This window comes from Martes martes (assembly GCF_963455335.1).
Source record: "Martes martes genome assembly, chromosome: 1".
NCBI classification, from domain to species: domain Eukaryota; kingdom Metazoa; phylum Chordata; class Mammalia; order Carnivora; family Mustelidae; genus Martes; species Martes martes.
Genome location: NC_137888.1, coordinates 209,363,128 through 209,378,810, shown reverse-complemented (window position 1 = coordinate 209,378,810; position 15,683 = coordinate 209,363,128). Strand labels below are relative to the sequence as shown.

General features: G+C 48.3%; 1 protein-coding gene across 1 annotated transcript in view; it reads left to right on the top strand.

Moving 5' to 3' along the window:
* Positions 1–12,901: 12,901 nt before the first annotated feature.
* The window catches only part of LDLR (low density lipoprotein receptor), a 33,640-nt gene continuing 30,858 nt past the window's right edge, over positions 12,902–15,683 (top strand). The window contains exon 1 of the mRNA XM_080827052.1: positions 12,902–13,114. Within this exon, the coding sequence (XP_080683178.1) occupies positions 13,048–13,114 (67 nt within the window). The 5' untranslated portion in view covers positions 12,902–13,047. The remainder of the gene's footprint in view (positions 13,115–15,683) is intronic.

Here is a 15,683-nt window from a genome sequence, read left to right as displayed (position 1 = left end):
GATAGCTACTACACCCGGACAGGACTTCCTGAAAAGAAATTTGACAAGATGCCTTAAAAATATGTATACCCCAGGGGCGCCTGGGTGGCTCAATGGGTTGAAGCTTCTGCCTTCAGCTCAGTTCATGATCCCGGGGTCCTGGGATCGAGCCCCACATCGGGCTCTCTGCTCAGTGGGGAACCTGCTTCCTCCTCTCTCTCTCTCTGCCTGCCTCTCTGCCTACTTATGATCACTGTCTGTCAAATAAATAAATAAAATCTTAAAAAATATATATATGCATACCCTGGGGCACCTGGGTGACTCACTCGGTTAAGTGTCTGCCTTTGATTCAGGTCATGATCTCAAGGTCCTGGGATCAAGCTCCATGTTGGGCTCCCTGCTCAGCCGGGAGCCTGTTTCTCCTCCGTCTCTTCCTCCCTCCAGCTCAGGCTCTCTCTCTCTTCTCAAATAAATAAATAAAATTAAAAATATCTATATGTATACCCTTGGGGCTCCTGGGTGGCTCAGTCAGTGAAGCATCTGACTCTTGATGACTCTTGATCTCAGATCGGGTCTTGATCTCAGGGTGGGTCGTGAGTTTGCCTCCATGTAGGCATGGAGACTACAATAAACACACACACACACACACACACACACACACACACACACACACACCTTTTCTTCAGGAATTTCTCTTAAGGAAATTATTAGAGATACAGTCAGAGAACAGGTACCATTTCCATTATTTGGGTGGGAAAGCTCTATACAACACAATGGCAACAGTCCATTAAGGTTCATCCAGAAAACACTGAACAGCCATTAAACAGCATATCAGAGGCATGAGAAAGGGTTTAGATATGACACGAAGAGGGGGAAATGAGTACAAGTCGTATTGATCAATGAGATTCGAATTACATCTATAGTCTCATTAATCATATTGTACTAATGGCCGAATGTTAATTTCCAGGTCCAGTAAAGCACTGTGATTATAGAAGATAGGTAATGTTACCTACCATTGGGAGAAGCTGGGAGAAGCATTGACGGGACCACTTTGTACTGTTTTTGTAAATTTTTTTTTATTTTATTTATTGATTTGACAGAGAGAGACACAGCGAGAGAGACTACAGAAGCAGGGGGAGTGGGAGAGGGAGAAGCAGGTTTCCCGCCAAGCAGGGAGCCGGATGCAGGGGCCAGATCCCAGGACTCTGGGATCATGACCTGAGCCAAAGTCAGACGCCTAACGACTGAGCCACCCAGGTGCCCCTGTTTTTATAACTTTTTTGAGTCTGTGTTTCAAAATAAGTGTTTAAAAAATTGTATCAGTGGGGGCGCCTGCGTGGCTCAGCCGTTGGGTGTCTGCCATCGGCTCGGGTTGAGGTCCCAGGGTCCTGGGTTCGAGCGCTGTGTCTGGTCCCTCTGCTTGGCAGGGAGCCTGCTTCTTCCCCTTCCACTCCCCCTGCTTGTGTTCCCTCTCTTGCTGTGTCTCTCTCTGTCAAATAAATAAATAAAATCGTAAAAGAAAAAATTTGGATCAGTTAGGACAGTCTGCTGTAACAAACAGCCCCATTGTCTAAAGGGGTTTATATCAACAAAGGGTGATTTCTCTTCTTCACACGCTACCAGGTTGTGTTACTCAGGGACCCAGGGACATGGAGGCTCCAACTTACCATGGGCCTCTATAGTTGCCAAGCTAGGAAAATGACACTTAGAGCATCCCCCTGAACGTGACACGTGTGCCTAGCGTCCTTGGCCCAATCAAGTCATATGGCCGCTATTAGCTTTACTTGAGGACAAAGGGAGCAATCCTTTTGGGGCCTAGAACAAGTTTAGTGAGTACCACACTGTGCATAGGAAATAATCCCATTTCATAATGATTTACATTATATCTGTATATCTGTCAATCAATCAATTGGTCAAACAATACACAGTAGATAACTGGATTAAATAAATATATAATAAATAATATATATAATATATTAAGTAAATAATATATATAACGTGTAAATAAAAATGTATATACCAGATAAAATAAATAATATATAAATTAAAAATTATATATAAATTATATATAATATATAAATAATAATATATACTGGATTAAATAAGTAATATAAATAATAAATAATATATCAAATAAATAAATACTATACATGTAGTGATGATATTGAGTAGACTGTGGATTGCCTCTTGGCAATTTCTGTCTTTCTAAGTTTTCTACTTTCCTAAAGTTTTTACATTTAAGCATGTGCTGTAATCCAAGACAATGACCAAATAGTTGGAATTTAGATCAACCTCAGAAGAATAGTCTTAAGTAGGGGATGATGAGGATGAGACTTTGAGGAAGTAACAGCAGTGTTTTTCTAGCCCCAGACACTTGTGATTTCAGTTTTAATCTCAGAGACATTCTATCAAGCGGGATTCTTGTCTACAAATGACATAAACCAGCCTGGGTGGTTTCTGCATCCAAAGAACAATGGGTATTGGATTCCTAGCCTGGCTCTGGAGTCAAAGTCCCGGATGTGAGAATGCGATTGGCCGATTCCAGGTCACATGCTCACATTCTTGTGCAAGGGATGCTGGGAAAGCTAATATCTAGCCTTTAGAATTTCAAAAGTTGGAGGTGGGAGAGAGAGCCACAAATACAAGAACTAGGTCCAGATGCTGAATAGACAAAATAAACTTGGGGGACAGGGGGGCCATAGCTTGAGAAGAGGGAGATCAGCTCTACCACCAACTTGCTACGTGACCTTAGGCAAACATCTTTCCTTCTCTGAGCCTCTGTTTGTCTCTTTGTTAAAGGGGGCCTGAGTGATTTTGCATATATTTGCCTATGAAACAGATATTTTATATCTTTTTTTTAAAGATTTTATTTACTGGGATGCCTGGGTGGCTCAGATGGTTAAGCGTCTGCCTTCAGCTCAGGTCATGATCCCAGGGTCCTGGGATGGAACCCCATGTCCCAGCTCTCTGCTCGGCAGGGAGCCTGCTTCTCCCTCTCCCCCTGCCTGCTGCTCTGCCTGCTTGCACTCTCTCTCTCTCCCCCTCTGTCAAATAAATAAATAAAATCTTGAAAAAGTAAAATTAAGGGGTCCTTGGGCGGCTCAATCGTTAAGCATCTGCCTTCAGTTCAGGTTAGGATCCCAGGGTCCTGGGATCAAGCCCTGCATCGGGCTCCCTGCTGGGTGGGAAGCCTGCTTCTCCCTCTCCCACTCCACCTGCTTGTGTTCCCTCTCTCCCTGTATCTCTCTCTGTCAAATAAATAAATAAAATCTTTTTTAAAATTTTAAATTAATAAATAAAATTAAACGAATGAGAAGTGCCTAAATTGCTCAGTTGGCTAAGCCACCAACTCTTGATTTCAGCTCAGGTCATGATCTCAGGGTCATGGGATTGAGCCCCAGCCTGCTGTGCACTCGGGGCAGAGTCTGGTTCTCCCTCTCCCTCTGCCCCTCCCCCCACTCATTCTCTCTCTCCCTCTCTCAAATAAATAAATAAAATCTTTAAAAAATAAAAATAAGGGATGCCTGGGTGGCTCAGTTGGTTAAACTGCTGCCTTCGGCTCGGGTCATGATCCCAGGGTCCCAGGATCGAGTTCCGCATTGAGCTTGCTTGGCAAGGGGTGTGCTTCTCTCTCTGCCTCTGTCTGCCACTCTGCCTGCTTGTGCACTCGCTCTCTGTCTCTCTGAAAAATAAATAAATAAAATCATAAAAAATAAAAAATAAATAAATAAAATGTTAAATGGTGCAGCTGCTGCAGAAAACAATATGGTGGTTCTTCAAACAATTAAAAATAGAATTAACAGCGACTGGCCAGCTGAGTCAGAAGTGCCTGAGACCCTTGCCCTTGAGGTTGTGAGTTCGAGCCACAGGCTGGGTGTAGAGATGACTTAAATAAAGCTTAAAAAACAAAACAAAACAAAAAAAAGAATGAGAAAGAGAGTGCTGTAATCGCAGACAGCTAACAGTACCCAGCACCTCTGTAGATAGGTGCCATGTCTCCCTGCCCTCCACACTCTGCAACCCAGGACCACGACCATGCAGGAGGGAGCACAGAGCCTGGGTTCCAGGCGGGGCGTTGGGGTCACCAAGCATCAGAACATGCAGAAGGGGACGATCAGACAGGTCTGTGCCCCAACCCAACCCCGCCCCCGCAGGGATTCTGATGACCTTTCTCTCCCTGGATGCCCATGGGTTCCTGGCAACCAGGTCGTGCGCAGCCTGAAAGAGGGCTGGGAGGCCGTGCAGCCCTTTGCTTCCATCCCGAGGCCAAGGCTCACCAAGGCTGACGCAAGAAGCTGTGGGAGCCAAGCGCAGCCTGAAAGAGGGCTGGGAGGCCGTGCAGCCCTTTGCTTCCATCCCGAGGCCAAGGCTCACCAAGGCTGACGCAAGAAGCTGTGGGAGCCAAGGTCGCACACGTGGCTTGGAGGAGATTGTCACAATATCTGGGGTTTTAGTCCCCTTCTCGTTTATTTATTTCCCTTCCCTCCCTTCGTTCTCTTTCCTTCCTTCCTAGATATTCTTTCTTTTCCTTTCTTACTTTTTTATTTTTGATCATGGCAAGTACACATCACATAAAATTTACCATCTTCACCATTTCAAGTGCACAGTGCAGTGGCGTTAAGGACATTCACATTGTTGTGCAACCGTCACTGCGTCGACCTTCCGAACACTTCCATCTTCCCAAACTGAAACTGTCCTCATTAAACACTAACTCCCCCTCCCCCTGGTACCCGCCATATTCCTTCTGTCTCCATAAATCGGACTCCTCTAGGGACCACCTATAAATGGAATTTGTCCTTTTGTGAATGGTTTTACTTTTTTAATTTTTTTCTTCTTTAAGATTTTATTTTATTTTTATTTTTTAAGATTTTATTTATTGGGGCACCTGGGTGGCTCAGTGGGTTAAGCCTCTGCTTTCAGCTCAGATCATGATCTCAGGATGCTGGGATCAAGCCCTGCATAGAGCTCTCAGCTCAGCGAGGAGCCTGATTTCCCCTCTCCCTCTGCCTGCCTCTCTACCTACTTGTGATCTCTCTCTCTGTCAAATAAATAAATAAAATCTTAAAAAAAAAAAGATCTGATTTATTTTTATGACAGAGAGACACAGCGAGAGAGGGAACACAAGCAGGAGTGACAGACGGAGAAGCAGGCTTCCCGCCCAGCCGGGAGCCTGATGTGGGGCTGGATCCCAGGACCACGGGATCATGCCTGACCCGAAGGCAGATGCTTAACAACGGAGCCACCCAGGCGCCCCAAGATTTTATTTATTTTAGAGACAGAGCCAGGCAGGGAGGAGAGGCAGAGCGAGGAGAGGGAATCTCAAGCAGACTCCTTGCTGAGTGCAGAGGTCAACGTGGGGCTCAATTTCACAACCCTGAGATCATAACCTATAAATCAAGAGCCAGATGTTCAACCAGCTGAGTCACCCCAGAGCTCCTTGTTTCACTTTTTTCTGAATCACATGAATAGGACACATCCCATAAGGCGTCAAACATCATCGGACACAGCGAAAGACACTTTCCCACTTGCCTCCTGAGATCGGAACCCAGGGCTATTTGTGTCCCTGGATGTAACCACGTACTTCGGCTCGGACTGTCGCAGGCAGTCTGGACAGGAGACCAGAATGAGTCCATCCATCCTCGCTCCTGCCCACAACTGTCCATCAGTCTTGGTTCTTCAGGAGTCGTAGAAATTGACGGACACAGGCTGCTCTTAGCAGTACAGCCCACGTGACCACCTGGGCGGGGAGATGCGAGCCCAGCTCTGCCCTCCAGGGGCTCGTACCCGGGGAGGCCGCACATACCAGGCTTTTTACACCAAGAGCAGGCTGCTGCTAAAGGAAAGCCTGATCTTGACCTTTGGGTCAAGACCCCATGGCCTCTCAATCGCACCTCAAGTACCTCGCACAGGCTCTTCCTTCCGCCCGCATTGCCCTTCCTTCAGCCAAGTCCTTCTCGTTATCCAGCCCTTAGCTTCAACGCTCCCATGCTCAGAGAAGCCTCCCTTCCTTCCCCAGCTCAGCTCAGCCCAGTGGTGTGAGGCCCGTGGCTAATATTATCTATCTTGCTCCAGGTAGTGGCTACACAGATGAGTAGATATAAAATAAACCCATGCCAGGACACCTGGGTGGCTCAGTCGGTTAAGCCTCTGCCTTCGGCTCAGGTCGTGATCCCAGGGTCCTGGGATCGAGCCCCACATCAGGCTCCTTGCTCAGTGGGGATCCTGCTTCTCCCTCTCCCTGCCGCTTGCGTTCTCTCACTCTCGCTTGCTCTCACATAAATAAATAAAATCTTAAGAAAAAAAAAGAAGTCATAAAAAGAGGCACCTCCCACACTAGCCGCTCCTTTTTTGTGTTATGACGAATTGGGTTATGAACAACCACCTCGCTGATTTGTTTCATGCTGTCTCCCCCGACTGGAACCTCAGCTCCTGGAGGGGTGGGATCTTTTCGTTGTTCCTCTGGTGTCCTCAGCACCTAGAACGTTCCTGGGAGAGAGCAGACACTCAGGAAAAGCTTGTTGAATGAGGAATAACTACAAGGGCACGGAGACCCAGAAAGAAGTGGTTTGTCCAGAGTCCCAGAATTGACGTAACGGAGACACAGAGCTGACTTCCCACTTCTGGCCAGATTTCCAATACCTGTGAAGCTTCCCAGGATCTTCCAGATCATTCTAGATAGTCCAAAACCATTCAGAAAACTCTCCATGTGTGGGCAGGCAGGCTGTAAGCAATGCGCCTCATGTGGTTATGTTGCAGAAACCATGACAGGGTGGGGACTGTTCATGACTGAACTTTCCATTCCAGGATTCACGAGGATTGATAACTGGTGGGTGAGTTAAATATAAAATATAAAAGAGGTGCCTGCTCTCCCAGCCCGCACCTCAACTCTTGTCCAGGCCTCTCCCTCCCATCCCCATCCCATGACCTGTTTAATGAGTCATCTACCCAAATGACCCCTTGGATCCAGCCGCTCTCAACTCCCAGGGCCTCAGATGCTCTGACTGCCCTGGAAATAGTTTCTGTCATTCGAAGGGCATGCCAAGGCCTCGAGAGTCCATCCTGATTTTACGTCACCCTCCCGGCCTTCCACACGTGTGCCCCACCCTTCAGCCACGCTCTCTCCGTCTCCACCTCACTGTCTGGCCCGCCATCATTAGGCAGTTTTGGGTTGACAGAAAAATGGAGCGGAACATGCAGAGATTTCCCGTATACCACTGCCCCCCAACACAGGCACAGCCTCCCCACTATCAACAGCCCCACCAGAAGGGTGCATTTGTTACGACGGATGAAACCACGTTGACACGCCATTAGCACCCAGAGCCCATGGTAGACACGGCAGTTCATTCTCCATGTGGCGTAATCTGTGAATTCGGACAAAGGTATGACATGTCTTCTATAATATAGAATAGATCCACTGGCCTACACAACCTGTGTGCCCCGTGTATTCATCTCCCCCACCCCCCGCCACCCGCCACCATGACACCTGGCAACCAGTCATGGGTTGGCCATCTTCATAGTTTCGCCTTTTCCAGAATGTCAGAGGCACAGCTGGAAGTGTACAGTATGATCTTTCATCAGACCAGCTTCTTTCACTTGTTAGGAGGCATTTATGGTTCCTGCGTGTCTTTTCATGGCGTGATAGCACAATTCTTTTTAGTACGAACATTCCATTGGTTGGACGTGTCATGGTTTATTTAGTCATTTACCTGCTGAAGGACATCTTGGTTGTCTCCCAAGTTTGGGGCCATTATGCATAAAGCTGCTATGAACATCTGCCTGCAGTTTTTTGTGTGGACTTAAATTCTCATCTCATGGGGGAAATCTCAAGGACTGTGACGCCTGGGCCATATGGTACGAGTGTGTTTACTTTTGGAAGAAACTACCAAACTATCTTTCAAAGTGGCCGCACCATTTTGCATTCCCACCAGCAATGAATGAGGGTTCCAATTTCTCTACCTCTTCACCAACACTTGTGAATTTCTGGTTTTGGCTTTTTTAAGACCTTTATAATAGCCATCCTAATGGGTGTGAGGTACGTGGCATCTCGCTGTCATTTTGATTTGCATTTCCTTAATGATTAGTGATGAATATCTTCTCATGCCCTTACTGGCCATTTAAAAAAATTTGGCGGGGGGGGTGCCTGGGTGGCTCAGTGGATTAAAGCCTCTGCTTTCAGCTCAGGTCATGGTCTCAGGGTCCTGGGATGGAGCCCCACATCGGCCTCTCTGCTCGGTGGGGAGCCCGCTTCCCCCCCACCCCCGCCTGCCTCTCTGCCTGCTTGTGATCTCTCTCTCTCTGTCAAAATAAATAAAATCTTTAAAAATTTTTTTTTATTTATTTCTTTGACACAGAGAAAAAGAGAGAGAGAGCACAAGTTGGGGAGTGGCAGGCAAAGGGAGAAAGAGAAGCAGGCTCCCTACAGAGCAGGGGGAGCCCGATGTGGGACTCGATCCCAGGACCCCGGGATCATGACCTGAGCCAAAGGCAGACATTCAACCGACTCTGCCACCCAGGTGCCCCTACTGGTCATTTTTATGTCTTCTTTGGAGAAATGAGTATTCAAGTCTTTTCCTCATTTTTAAAATTGGAATGTCTGTTTTATTGTTGAGTTGTAGGGATTCTTTACATATATTGGATGCTAGACCCTTACCAGATATAGGATGTGCAATTATCTGGTCTGATTCCGTACATTGCCTTTTCATTCTGTTGAGAGTGTCCTCTGATGCATGATCTTTTTTAACTCTTCTGAAATCCCCCTTACCTATTTTTTCTTTCATAGCCTGCACTTTTGGTGTCACATCCAAGAAATGATCGCGAAATCCAGTGTCATGAAGACATATTCCTATTTTTTTGCTTCTAAGAGTTTTACAATTTTAGTTCTTCCTTTTATGTCTTTGTTCCAGTTTGAGTTAATTTTTGTACCTGCTGAAAGTAAGACTTGTCCAGCTACATCACTGTGCATGTGAATATCCAGTTTTCCCAACACCATTTGTTGAAAAGACCGCCCTGACCTCATTGAATGATCTTGGCGCCTTTATAAAAACTCATTGGACCAGATATGCATGGTTTATTTCTGGGCTATCTATCCTAGTCCTTTGGTCTATTTGTCTGTCTTTATGCCAGTACCATAGTGTTTTGTGTGGTGTTTTTTTTTTTTAAGATTTTATTTATTTATTTAACAGAGAGAGAGAGAGATAGATCACAAGTAGGCAGAGAGATAGGCAGAGAGAGAGGGCGAAGCAGGCTCCCTGCTGAGCAAAGAGCCTGATGCGAGGCTTGATCCCAGGACCCTGAGACCATGACCTGAGCCGAAGACAGAGGCTTAACCCACTGAACCACCCAGGCACCCCATCTGACTTTGTTCTTAAGATCATTTTCTTTATTTGGGGTCTCTTGAGATTCTATATGAATTTTAGGGTGAATTTTTCTATGTCTGCTAATAACATCATGGGACATTTGATAAGGATTACACTGAATCTGTAGAGTGCTTTGGGTAGTGGTGACACTAACAATATGAAGTCTTCCAATCAATGAACCTGTGATGTCTTTCCATTTATTTGTCTTTTAAAATTTTTTTTAAAGATCCTGTTTATTTATTTGACAGAGGGAGAGAGTGTGTAAGAGCACAAGCAGGGGGAGCAGTAGGCAGAGGGAAAAGCAGGCTCCCCAGCTGAGCAGGGAGACTAATGCAGGGCTCGATCCCAGGACCCCAGGATCATGACCTTGAGCCAAAGGCAGGCACTTAACCGACTCAGCCAGCAAGGCGCCCCTGAATTTCACTCAGTAACGTTTTTTAGCTTTCAGTGTGGAAGTCTTTTTTTTAACATTATATTTTATTTGTTTATTTATTCATTCACTTATTTATTCATTTATTTATTTACTCTTTTAGTGAGCCCCTGAAGGCAGAGGTAAGGGGCAGAGGGAGAAAGAGAATCTCAAGCAGACTCTGCTCTGGGCACTGAGCCCAACATGGGACTTGATCTCACGACCTGAGCAGAAGGCAGGTGCTTAATGGACTGAGCCACCCAGGTGCCCCCATCTGTTATGTTTGAAAGGAAAGACCATCAGCCGGGGATCAAAGTTGAGTTCTGCATTATCAAAATCCTAACAAAAGTGGAATTCAGAAACAGTGCATCTCTGATACGGCAGCCTTGCCAATGCTAATTCCTTTATTTCCCCTTATTTTCTTTACCCTTACCAGAGCCAGGTGCTGGAGATGGAAGCCAGGGCCTCAGCTCTCCTGTGGCTAATGGGCGTCCGATGGAGATAACTCAGGGACCAATAGAGTCAAGTCCTTGATCACACCTACTGGAATGCACCGAGGTCCCCATGAATACTTACCTCTCTGCAGACTTCTGGGCCAAAGGGCAGGATGCAGCTGGCATGGCTCACTTCTGCCAAAAGGCCAGGTGCCTCTGGGCAAAGGCTCATTCTGGTCTGATCCTCCCCATGAATTAGAGGTAAAAATCAGGACAAGGCAGGGTGTCCATTGGAATGAGGATTATGCAAGCCCAGCCACTTTCAAATGAAATGGATTCTGTGGAAGGATTTTTGTTTGTTTGTTTAGAAAACTAATATTTTTAAAAAAACTAATATTTATTATTAGATTGAAGATGCAATACAGGTTTCCAAAAATGTGGCAGTGTTGGGGCGCCTGGGTGGCTCAGTGGGTTAAAGCCTCTGCCTTTGGCTCAGATTATGATCTCAGGGTCTTGGGATGGAGCCCCACGTCCCGTCGGGCCTCTCTGCTCAGCAGGGAGCCTGCTTCCCCCTCTCTCTCTGCCTGCCTCTCTGCCTACTTGTGATCTCCCTCTGTCAAATAAATTAATTAAATTTTTTAAAAGTAGCAGTGAGAATACCAGCATAAAAACGAGAAATCTGAGGGGTGCTTCTCAGGCTATCAACCCAGCATGTGACTCTCGATCTTGGGGTTGTAAATTTGAGCCTCACATTGGGTGTAGAAATGACTTAAAAATAAAATCCTCAAGAAAAGGGGGCGCCTGGGTGGCTCAGAGGGTTAAAGCCTCTGCCTTCGGCTGGGGTCATGATCCTAGGGTCCTGGGATCGAGCCCCGCATCGGGCTCTCTGCTCCCCGGGGAGCCTGCTTCCTCCTCTCTCTCTGCCTGCCTCTCTGTCTACTTGTGATCTCTGTCTGTCAAAAAAAAAAAAAAAAAAATCTTAAAAAAAAAATCCTCAAGAAAAGGGGCGCTTCATGTTTCTGTCATTTAGGTGTCTGCCTTCAGCTCAGGTCATGATCCCAGGGTCCTGGGATCGAGCCCTGAATTGGGTTCCAGCCCGAAGTTGGGTTCCCTGCTCAGTGGGGAGCCTGCTTCTCCATCTCCCTGCAGCTCCCCCTGCTTGTGCACTGTCAAATAAGTAAGTAAAATCTTTAAAATAAGTAAAAATCTTTAAAAACAAAACAAAACAAACCCACAAATTTTCCTAGGTAATTGCTAATGATCTCATTTGACCCCCTCACAGAACCTGCCGAGTAAGGGAAACAAGCATTATTTCCTCCCCTTTCCACCTTGGAAAAGTTCATTTACTCACCCAGGGTCTGCCTGATTCTGAAGCTGGGGCTCTTAACTGCACTTTCTTACTCTGGATTAATCACCCTTTTTTTTTTTTTTCCCCCTCTGAGGGTTCAGTTGTCCCCTTTCTACCTCTTTTTTTGGCCTCCTTTTGGGGGTTTCCACAAAAGCCTGCTGAGAGATTAGTACATTCAGCCAAGCTCAGTCTGTAAAACTTCAGAGGACTTTGCTCATTCCTGGGGGACCCACGCAAGATTTGCCAGACCCTTTATGGGGTTCAGGTCAGATTCTCCAGGTGCCTTTTTGGCAAGGGGTCTTGGAAACTTCATGAATCCCAAAGGAGACTGATTCTTTTTTTTTTTTTTAAGGCTTTGGTTTTTTTTTTTTTTTTTTTTTAATTTTATTTATTTATTCATGAGAGACACAGAGAGAGAGGCAGAGGGAGAAGCAAGCTTCCCACTGAGCAGGGAGCCGGATGTGGGACTCAATCCCAGGACCCCAGGATCATGACCCAAGCAGAGGGCAGAGGCTTTAACCCACTGAGCCACCCAGGTGCCCCCAAGACTCTGATTCTTAAAAGCTGTTCTCCATCAGCCCTCTGTGATTAAGGCAATCAGGTTCAACTCTAAAAACTGTTTTATTTTGATTTTTTAAAAAAAGATTTTATTTATTTATTTGACAGAGAGAGCAGAAGTAGGCAGAGAGGCATTCAGAGAGAGAGGGGGAAGCAGGCTCCCAGCCCAGCAGAGACCCCAACGTGGGGCCGATCCCAGGACCCTGAGACCAGGACTGGAGCTGAAGGCAGAGGCTTAACCCACTGAGCCACCCGGGCGCCCTTATTTTGATTTTTGCTTTGGGGAGAGGAAGCAGCAGCCTGTTTAACATTTTCTCCTGAAAGAACAAATCCGTATTTATGTCCAGACCCCGAACGGATAAATTGATTTTAGAGATGCTTTCGCTGGTATTCATTCAAGTGTTGGATCCCACAAGACAAGATCAGTTTGGGGCTGAAACGTTTGTGAAGATTCTATTTAAATTCCTCACCGAGTCCTGTTTAGACCAATTCTGAAGAATCGTCTCAAAACCATATGGGATTAAACTCAGTTAAAACTTATATATACGATTCCTAGAAAGGAAAAAGCAAGTAGAGAAAGGAGGGGGTAAAGTTCCTGACATGTCTCGTTTTTCCGTTGGAGGCAGAGGGGAGATAGATGATCGTTAGCCTGTTAGATGATTTGGAAGCAAGTTTTGGAAAAGACTGGAATCCGAGTCAGGACTTCACGGGTTAACCAGCCCTAGTCACATCGGCCGTTCCAAACTCCTCCTCTCGAAACTCCTCCTCTCGCAGTGAGACGAAGATATTCGAAAATCACCCCACCGCAGACTCCTCCCCCTGCGAGGAAACTCTCCTAGAAATGCTGCAAATGACTGGGGCCCCGCATGCATTTGCCACCCGACGGCTCGAAGCCCGGCTTTCCCGCACGGACTTTACGGACCGAGGCCGGGGCTGGCGCTTTCGAGGGCGGAGGCTGGGAGCATGAGACCCGCGGGCTGGGGGCTGTGCTGGGCCGCCGCCCTGCTCCTCGCAGCGATGGGGGCGGCAGGTAAGGTTGGCTCCAAGCGTCCGCGTGCGATGGGGTGCCCCCCCAGAACTCGGGGAGCCCCTTGGTGATTCTGGGAGCTGCGGAAAACCACCCCATCCTTGAAAGATGTGTGGGAAAATGGCACGAAGTCCCGTCCAAACGGTTGAAGGGACTGCGAGGGTTTGGGGATGTGGGAAGGTCACGAGAAGCAGGTGAGGCTTTTCCCAGGAGTCTCCGCCAGATGGGGGGACCCCCTTCTTTAGAGCGGGACACGGCGCCTTCCAGCCTTAGGGAGGCAGGGACGCCCCCACCGAGTTGTTCTGGGAAGAGGACTACCAGGACCTCGGGGACTCAGCCTGGGGGGGTTCCCTGCGGGCGCCCTCGCGGACAGAAGTGTCCCAGGCGGCTCAGGTGGCTTTGTAACCCTCTAGGGCTGCCCCGGAGCCCGGGGTCCGACGCGTTGTTTCCTCACGGGCGCCGCACGCGCGCTTCGGCCCGTGGCCACCGCCTCCAGCCCCGCCTCCGGCCCCGAGGGCCAGTCCCCGAGCTCCCATTGGGCGCGATCGAAACACGCGAGCCTCGAGCCACTCCCCTTGGCCAATAGGGGGAGGCGGATGCGGCGCGGGGGGGGTGTGTGCGGGGGTGTGCGGGGGTGTGCGGGGCGGGGCTCGAGGTGAGGCTGGGGACTCCCATCGCCCTTGGCTCAGGTGAGGCGGCAGCTCGCGTTCCCTAGCGTCCGTCCCGGTCGCCTGTCACAAAGCGGGCGACGCGTCCCGGGCCCCCGAAGTCGCCTCCGCGAGCACAGGCGAGCCCCTTTTGTCCTGGAGGCCGCCCTCGCTGCCCCGGCCTGGGTCGAATTCACCTACGCGCCCCCAGGCCACCCTCAGGGCCTCCGTTCCTCCCGGAGCCGAAACGTGGCCTCCGAAACGCCCGCCCCTCCTCGGTCGCCCCCGAAGGGAAATTCGCGGAGACCTTCCACCGGGGCAGGGACCGGGAGGCGGCAACGTCGGACGGATCCCTCAGGGTGGCCCTTTTTTGTCCAGAAGCTCTGAATGGGTTTAGTTGAGCGAGGCTCGTTGGTGCGCGGTCCCGAGTTACCCAGTGGTTTTAAGTGAGTTGCCGGAGGCAGTTGACCTCGCCCTGGATGTGAGATAAATGGTTCATTTCCTACTTAGAACCCGAGCAGCCCCGAAAAGAATTGGGATTCTCTGATAACAGGATTGCGGGAAACTTTTTGTATTGACGGGAGGGGAGGGGCGCCTTTGTGCGGGGAGCTGTGACCTCGTGGAATTCCTAGCAGTGACACATCGGTTTTCCCTGAGGTTGCTGCCGAGGGTTGTTGCGATAACTCCGCCACCCAGTTGCGTGAAGAGGAGGGAGCATGGCTTGTCAGGAGACATTGAATTGACTTGTATTTCAAACGCTGATGGACTCCATCCCTATGAGGAAATCGTGGCAGTCTTGAGCAAGATGCGGTTGCTTGCTTTAGTTTCCGCTCTCCTTGGGGTTCTGCAGGAGGAGCAGTTTTGGGAAGGGCCAGTAGCCCTTCAAGCCCTGACTGGGATTCTAGCCTTGTCCAGAGCTGCTCTGGGGTCGGCTGCTTGATTTGTCCAATTTTGGTGTTCCTTTGATGAGCTGTGCCCCCCAAATTGGAAATGCACCTCCTGAAAGCTCTCTCTTTCGATTCTCTCAACTCTTGATTTTTTCATCCCTAAGAGGAACTCCGGACGGTGATGCCTTGAGCAGGATGTGTTGCTTTACTTCAGTTTTCTCTCTCAGTGAGTGGCCTCCCATGTTCTCAGGGAGGCTCAGAGTCCTGATGTGTTCCCCAGACTCCTGAGGGCCAGAAGCTACTTCTCCTCTGGTGTTGACAGCCCTGGCTACCCCAGTGTGCTCCTTAGCTGTCTTTAAAGCATTTGGGGGGAGGTGGGTAGGAGGGGGATGGCATTTCTTGTTCTTTTTCCTTGGAAATGGGAGTTGTTGGAATATGGACTGCATGCCTTCACTTAGCCAGATCAAAACCACTTAACAGTTGTGTGCGGAGTATCCTGTATGCCCAGGGCACACCCAAATTCAGAAAAGCAGAGCGTCTCGCTAAGAGCTGTGTCCGTTTCAACAACACGCTCTGGGGAGATTCATTGGTCATTGCTGGGCACACTTTTCTTGCGGGGGAAACACTGGAGAAAGGGAGAATTTATTTTGAGACTACAGACCTTTAAGGGGAATTAATGTGGATCATTCTGCCTTTCCAGGATATTCCGGCTCTAATCTGTAGGGTTCCTCCCTTGATAAGATACTAATCTAGATGCCTTTATTGCTCAGGGCTTTGATGGCCTTCAAATCCCTTGTTAAGCACAGTAATAGCTCCACACTTTCCCTCCCTGGGCTGTCAAGGACGTCACATTTGTTGATAAGACACTGTGGAAATAAGCAGCAATGAACCATCACAGAAACAAAGCCCTCCCCAAAGGAGCGGCCACAAAATCTTCCACTGAGATCATGCCTGAGGAAAATGCCTTGGCATCACCTAGTTTGGAAAAACACACTGGCAAATTGATTTCTCATTCGTATTCCGCTGAGTCTGTTAGCG